The sequence below is a fragment of the Populus euphratica genome, unplaced genomic scaffold (assembly GCF_000495115.2).
Source record: "Populus euphratica unplaced genomic scaffold, PopEup_1.0 scaffold1493.1, whole genome shotgun sequence".
Classification (NCBI taxonomy): Eukaryota; Viridiplantae; Streptophyta; class Magnoliopsida; order Malpighiales; family Salicaceae; genus Populus; species Populus euphratica.
Genome location: NW_011501358.1, coordinates 38,587 through 46,000, shown reverse-complemented (window position 1 = coordinate 46,000; position 7,414 = coordinate 38,587). Strand labels below are relative to the sequence as shown.

At 33.9% G+C, this 7,414-nt stretch overlaps 1 protein-coding gene across 1 annotated transcript; it reads right to left on the bottom strand.

The window, feature by feature from the left end:
- Window positions 1–2,254: 2,254 nt before the first annotated feature.
- On the bottom strand, window positions 2,255–5,314 carry LOC105117755 (L-ascorbate oxidase homolog). Its single transcript, XM_011015513.1, has 9 exons — window positions 5,255–5,314; window positions 4,919–5,098; window positions 4,663–4,772; window positions 4,220–4,490; window positions 4,014–4,113; window positions 3,573–3,918; window positions 3,112–3,477; window positions 2,858–2,936; window positions 2,255–2,668 (listed from the first exon to the last, which is right to left on the bottom strand). Exons 2-9 carry the CDS (start codon window positions 5,060–5,062, stop codon window positions 2,471–2,473), a joined length of 1,614 nt encoding a protein of 537 aa, XP_011013815.1. The 5' UTR covers window positions 5,063–5,098; window positions 5,255–5,314; the 3' UTR covers window positions 2,255–2,470.
- Window positions 5,315–7,414: the final 2,100 nt, after the last annotated feature.

Below are 7,414 nucleotides of genomic sequence, written 5' to 3'. Positions count from 1 at the left end.
ATTTATGTATTAAATATTTGGATATATTAATTATTCCTTGTTTTTTTTATAAGTCCAAAAGCAAGAAAAAAGTATAAATTAAAACTATATTTAAAAAGGTTTTAAGTAGTATTTGAAAGTAAAGAAGAATGTGTCAAAAATTTATCTCAACTTAAAAGTTTAAGTTATTAGGTAGGATGCTAAGATATAATTTATATTATTATCTAGAAAACGACTTTAAGTAAAAGTCATTTGGACATGGAACTTGCTTTTGCTTACTTAATTTTATCAAATACAATGGAGGTGGTGAAACTCAAACTCAAGATTGTTTAGTCAATAATACTCTTATATCATATCAACTTAATAACTTAAATTTTTAAGTGAGGTTACATGATGTGATTTATATTATTCACTGACAAATTCATTATTGCATCCATCGCAAATGCATTTTTATTGGCACTATGGATTCACACAATAACATTTTTTTGTGTATGTAACTTTTTTTATTTGATCTTTCCATGTTGATCTATTTTAAGATTGATCTTGATATTTTGTTTCTTTTATCTCGTTATGGCCATCTCGTGTAGTCATCAAAATATCTTGTTATAGGGTTTGTATTTAGTCTTGTAAAGAATTATTTGGATTTTTTTTTTCAAAAGATTACTTTAAGTGACAATTAAGAGAAGAAAAAAAAGGCAGCCTTTAAACAAAGAATATAAAATTCAGTTTTGAAATCTAATGAGAAAAGAGAGGAAAAAAAGAAAAGAAAGAGAAAAAATAGGTCATCAATGCCACATTGTGGTGAGGTAAATACCACACGCTACCTTGGAAGGAAAGGCCCATAAAAATTATTCCTATGACACCAAGAAAGCTTGTCTTTAGAAGTTGAAAGAGGCCACACACTCCACCTAAATTTGAAAACTCTTCACACATGCTAGTGCTAGACTTTCTTTTACTTTTGTTGTTCAATTTAGTTCTTGATTCTATAATAAATCATCAATAGAGCCTTAGTTATCATCCCACTTGAGCCCAAACCCTATCTTTTTAATTTCACCCTTGAATTTCTAAGAACTATTCAATTTAGTATCGAATCTCATCTGATTTATGCCCAAAAAAGGCTTAATCAAGGAGAGAATAAATTAAGAAAAGGAAAAGGAAAAGAATAGCTCCCTAATTGAGTTAGTGCATTCTAGTCATGTCCATGTCTCGAAATGTGAATTTGATGATTAACTTGGGTTGATTGTATGTGATTCAATATAATATTATCTCGATATTAAAACTAAAAATAAGTGAACCTGATTTCATTTTTTATAATTGTCTAACTTATTTTAAGATTTATCAAATCAACCAGATTATGTTGTGGTAACTTTTACATGCTTTAATATGAAAATTATGTTAGACAAATAATTAGGTCATAAGATTTTAAAATTAATCTATTATGATGGATTTAGTGACACTACAAATAATTCCCCATATCATGCTAATTTTTTTACTTCCAAAAAAACAATGTTAATTGCTTATAATATTTTTTTTAAATAGAATTTAAACATAATCATTGTATGTTTTTTTTTTATTAGATCAAGTTTTATCCTGACTAACATGATATATTATGAATTTACATGAATTAATTTTTTTAAAAAAAGAAAAAAAACTCACAAATAACATCTCAAATGCATGCTCACGTCGAATTACATGCAACAAAACTAGAATCACTACACATTCAAGTGAAAGGACGCTACTAATCTTACAAAAAAAAAACGTTTCACATACTATTTTGAAGGCCCCTTCTTCCCTCTTAAAAGGCTAGCCTAGTTCGAGCCCATGGGGCTTTAGTTTTGTCTGTGGGCGGGTTAGGATGGTAAAAGGCTAGTTTGTTAACCTTTTTCGCAATCATTAGCGACATGTCGTTTAGTTCCCCTTCCTCAAAGAAGCTCCATGCCCTGCTGCAAGTGAAAAAAAATTCCCTGCTGCTAGTTCTACCTATCAAGTTCTGGTTCAAACGATTACTACATGAATTCATAAGATCATAACTTATAACAGTAACTTATTCCCAATTCAAATTTAATAATTTAGAATGAAAACAATACAAATTAATCCATCTCTATGGCATAATAAAAGCTTAGCAAATTTCAAATGATATTTTTCTTGTTTAAATAGTCAAATGTAGATATTTGAAAGCAGCATAAGGTTTCAGCTGCGTGTGCCAAGCTTTCAAGCATTCTGTTGGGTGCAAGGTAGCATGAAATGTAGAATAAAAAACCATCATAAATCCCAGTAAATCAATGAAAGGTGGGAAAATAGTTTATTAGTACACAATATAATCAGGAAAGGATCGATCTCACACTAAAACAAAGAAAATTTTCTACTTTCGCCCTCTTTCTAAAGCTTGTTTTCCCATTTACCTCCAGTCACCCCCTCGTAACTGATTCAAGAAGTTTAAGATTTTTTTTTAAAGAACTGAAGAAATTAACTAAACAAAAGCGAAACATTTCTATGGTCGTTTAGCCAAGCCACAGAACAATGTATTTGGAGGGGGATCAGTCTCTGTGTATAGGCTGCGTTCGTCGTTCCAAACCCTGACGTACAATTGTTGGCCTAGATATCGCCGCGCCCAGATTGCTGACCTCAAGTTCCACATGCCCTTGTTGTCCAATGACACATATATTGCGGTCCAAGCAGTGGGATATACCTGCCAACATTAATGTGTTCAAGTTAAGTTTATTTAAGATATTGAATAATTAACATCATCTATGCAGTTTTCTCTAAAATATTGATCATCTATACAGGGCTAGGAATTAGACGGGAGGAAAGTGGGCATTTCATTGTGTATGTGTATGTTTTTTTACTTAAAACAATTGTAGATGTTCTTTTCAATCACCTGAACAGTGTATCTAGAGACAGCATCAAGCAGATTGTAGCGTTTCCTCATGCTGGGGTTCCACACATTATCGCCATATCTGCAAATTTTAGAAATTAATCAGTGTATTTTGTATCAGCAAACTTTGATTTCATAGGAATAAAGGCTTAGAATTGAAATGTTACATTAGATTGATGTGTGAGCTTGGACTTGTAAACAAGTGTAACAAATATATATCTAAGATTTAGCAAAAGTACGCAGATAAAAATGCCTACGCAACAACGTAGAAACTAGTTCCGGATAGATGCCAGGACTGTATCGTGTTCTCGTTGTTTTGGAAGACAATTTCCACAAAGTCATGAAGTTCAGTTCCAACCACGGAAGTTCCGAGAACTGCAGGGGTATTGACAGGTGTAGTCTTCATCGAATTCAAGGAAAAGACACCGGGGATGTTATACCAGTCAGCAAGTTTCAATGGGGTGGAAGGATCGACATAAGATATCCCGTTAACAGCATAACGCAGCTTGCCATTTATCTTCTCTGCTGTATTGGCTAAAACAAGCGTCTTCACAACTTTTATAGTCCCATAATGGAATGACCCTTGAGGATTTGGCCTGGCTGCATTTGCTGTCAAATTCAACCTGTCCAATTATGAATTTGGCAATAGTTAGCTACTAGACACATATTTGACTGACTAAAAAGTATGGTAGTAAGAGAGAAACTTGAAGAAGATAACCTGATGGTCCTGGCTTGCTTCATAGACCAGTGAACATGATAAGTTGGGCCAATAGGCAATGGCAGAGAAGGTGGGGTGTTGGAGCCCGCATAGCGAAGAAGGGCAGTTGTAGTGAGAATAGGTTTAGTGAAACGAGAAGAGGCAACTATGTAATAGTCCTTGACTGCACTATTGAATTTAACCAAAACTGTTACTGATTGACCAACGTGAACATCAAGCGAGTTGTACACCTCTTGCATAGTATGAGATCCTTCAACTTCAACAAGAGTCAGTGTGTGGCCCTGAATTCTGAAGTTGATTGAAGTTGAAATTCCCACATTTGAAATCCTGAACCTGTAAGTTTTCCCTGAAAAAAGCATGGCCAAGTTTCTCTTCCATGTTCCATCTCTTAATCACATCTTAAAAACAAGTTGAAGAGATATTCTATTATATGATGTTTACCTTTTTCACCAGTGAAGCTTGCACCTTTAGAAAGCCCATTGATAAGAAGAGCATCAGGAACAGGAAGAGCTTTGCCCCGGTCCAAGTTTTGCTTCAATGCCTGCAAAGATGGATGCTCCCTAATTAACCATGATAAACATTGATGGAAACCAAAGAGGGTAAAAGGGATTGGTAAGAAATATATCGGAGGCATTTCAGTAACAAACCTGATGTCCTGCCCTGTACCAATCACTAATGAGAAGGGTAAATTCTGCAACAGGAATAGGGTATGGAATTGATATCACAGACCGTGAAGCAATATTGAAACCTCCGAATCCGCCACCGGCTTTATGCATTGCAGTTGAAGGGAAGTAGATATAAGTTCCAATCTGATCTTTTGTTTGGAATTTGTAGGTCCAGTTGGAGCCTGGAGGGATTGGACAATTGGTCCCTAGCACTCCATCTTGCCACGAAGTCCTTCTTTGCTTGATTCCATTCCTGATTTCACAGGGGAAATTTTTTGCTTTTTATTACTCATATCTATAATGTGTTCTAGCAAAGAGAAACTGGTACTTGTAATCTATTGCAAGGATAGGCCATGAGTTGGAATCAGCAGGACTTCCTTGTGCCAACAAACAAATAGTGGTATAAGAATGAGTTGAATACTAACCATGTTATGAGGAAAGGTTCATTCAACTTATTAATAACATTTACAATTATGTTGTCGTTAGTCACACATTCAATATTTGGGCCAGGAAATCGTCCATTGATAAGAATAACCTGCAAATTTGACAGAGAACGAGAGAGGAACAGATTCAATTGAGTGTGCGGAAAGTGTGAAGATGTAAAACAGTATCACTATCTCTCACTGAAAGTCAATAATGTATCGCTTGAAAGGAGGACAATGTAAAGGGTTAACAGCCTACCGTCTGAGGTCTATCAAGAACAGTGCGTGTTCCATATGTTACTGTCCATGTGTAATATCTATAGGGATCTTCTGCTTGCACCCATGTATCACTCAGCAAAGCCAATATTCCAACACAAAAATACAGGATGCTGGCCTGCCTCATCTTAACGTAAAAATATTTCTTTCAGTTTCCAGATATCTGCCCAACAAAAACATAAACAAACCATTTAGATTCAGTGACGAAGGATGCCATCTATAGTTCACCTCATTGACCACAGAGCAATATCGCTGAATGACTGGCCAAGATTTGACACACTTAACAAAGGAATAGAATAGAATAGAACTAGTTGTATACCTAAGAACTGCAAAATGATCCTCAAAGAATGAAGAAAGAGATAGAAAATATTTAGCACAGTACCCAGGTCTCACAATGTGGAGTCCATATATAAGGGGAGAATCACGCATCTGAAGGTGCCAACATGGAGGGACACGAAAATCCAGAAAATGGATAGCTCTTTTGCGGCGCACTTCATGCTCAACTTACATACTCTTCCACAACTCATTCTGGACTCAGAAATATTTAGATATTGATAAATCACCAGTTGCCATTTTGACTTAAGATTACTTGATATAAACTAACCCTCTATTCATCCATTTTATTCCCCAATACTAATTAGAGCTTGACTTCGGATATTGTCAAATAGGTTAAGCAATTGAAGATATATAACCATATCGGACCGACATAAAACACTAACATATGCATTGATATTTTCTTTGGTCTTTAATTAGAGAGTTAGGAGATTGCTATTAAAAGGATTACATATAACCATAAGGATTGAATTCATCACCGTTGTTATAAAGTTAAGGAGCTGATTATATTATAGCCTATTTTTATATGGGGCATTTTCTTGATCTCAACTCCCCAAAAAAACAGAGTAGAAATGTAAATAGATCATTGACACTAGATCAAAAACTTGATATTTTAATAGTTAATACCTTGTATTTCATTACAATTTTTTCAAAGAGGTATTCATTCAATTTTTCTTTCCAAACAAAACTAGGTGATGCATGGAGGACCATAGAACAAGAATCGTCGGTGGCGGGAATGGGGGAAGGTGGAAGGAAGCGAGGGCAGCGCAGCGGAGAACGGATCAACATTAATTGCAATTTAATTGTGAAGCAAGCACTGATTTATAATACTAAAATATTAGAGCAGCTCCAGAAAACGCGTGGAAGAAAGAAACTCTTTGAAATAATTTAGACTCCGGGTCACGTGACAGAGGAAGCAAGAATTGGAGATAAAGGAAACGGATGCTGGATCGGGTCGGGTCAGGTCGGGTCAGTCCTCTTGTTATTTTTAAGGTTTCGTTGGTTTTCTACTCTTTGGATTTGATCCAATTTTAGAGTCTATGATATACATCTCACGTACTTTAGTGCAAATTGAATAATAAAAACTTTTAGTGGATAATTCTATTTTAACCGATAATTTAAAAACTTTTAACACCTTTTACCCATAGTTTAATAAAGTTATAACTTCTATGAGACCTTTACTGCAGGAATGGCTTCCCGTCAACAGTTTTAAGACTTTTGTTTAGTGCTCATTTAATATTTTTTGTCAACCAAAATTAATGTATAAATAAATAGATATATTTGAAGGAATTTCCTAAATTCTTACATGTCTACTAAGATTTATAATATTTTCGTAGGTAGAACTAATTAGGTAACATGCATGTTTAATAGAGATCATGTTTCAGAATAATTTTGGGTTGAAAATATATTAAAAATATTTTTTTTATTTTTAAAATGTATTTTTGATATCAATATATTAAAACAATATATAAAAACAATTCCACAGTGATATTCAAGCATGAGTTTCTCCTTGGCACTCGAGCAAATAAATCCAAAATATATTTCGACAAATGTACACTTGACATAGCTGGTTTAGCTATGCAGCATATTGTATTAAGTGACTTGTGATTAAAGTCCACCTATTATAAACTAAGTTTCAATAGAGGGGCCTTAATTGATTAAAGGGAAAAAGGAGGAGCATTTAGCAACAAAAATATTTTGCATTGGCATTAGGGACTTGTGGAAAAGCCTTAGAACTCGATCATTGAACAAGCTAACCTAGAATGTCTTCGAGTATACCTGTACAAATAGAGGGATCTTAATTGAAAGCAGTAAAAACATTATAAATTTTGTTTTTCAGGCACTATTAAGCCTTTTCTTTTTTTTCTAGTCATATAATTTGTTTGTTATTTTTTAAATTTAATTATTTTATATTGAATTTATTCGTAGTTTGTCTCTATAAACTTGAATTGAGGTTCTTAGGGTGTCAGAAAAAAACATTTTCAAAGTTGCCTTGATACTTAATTTTGCAAGAGTTCAAATTTTAAAATTCCATAACAAATGAAGATAAAAGGATTGAAATTGAATGTGAGGAGACAAATGCACTTATTATTGATCTTGATGGGTCTTATTTGACAATAAATATTTTATTAAAGAGTTTTGTTAT

What these genes read in the sequence shown, in the direction of transcription:
- LOC105117755 (XM_011015513.1), bottom strand. Translation starts at nt 5,062, where the DNA reads ATGAGGCAGGCCAGCATCCTGTATTTTTGTGTTGGAATATTGGCTTTG. An exon ending in GGTACAGGGCAGGACATCAG is followed by an intron (nt 4,114 to 4,219) that starts GTTTGTTACTGA and finishes CCATCTTTGCAG; the next exon opens with GCATTGAAGCAAAACTTGGA. An exon ending in AAGCTTCACTGGTGAAAAAG is followed by an intron (nt 3,919 to 4,013) that starts GTAAACATCATA and finishes TGCTTTTTTCAG; the next exon opens with GGAAAACTTACAGGTTCAGG.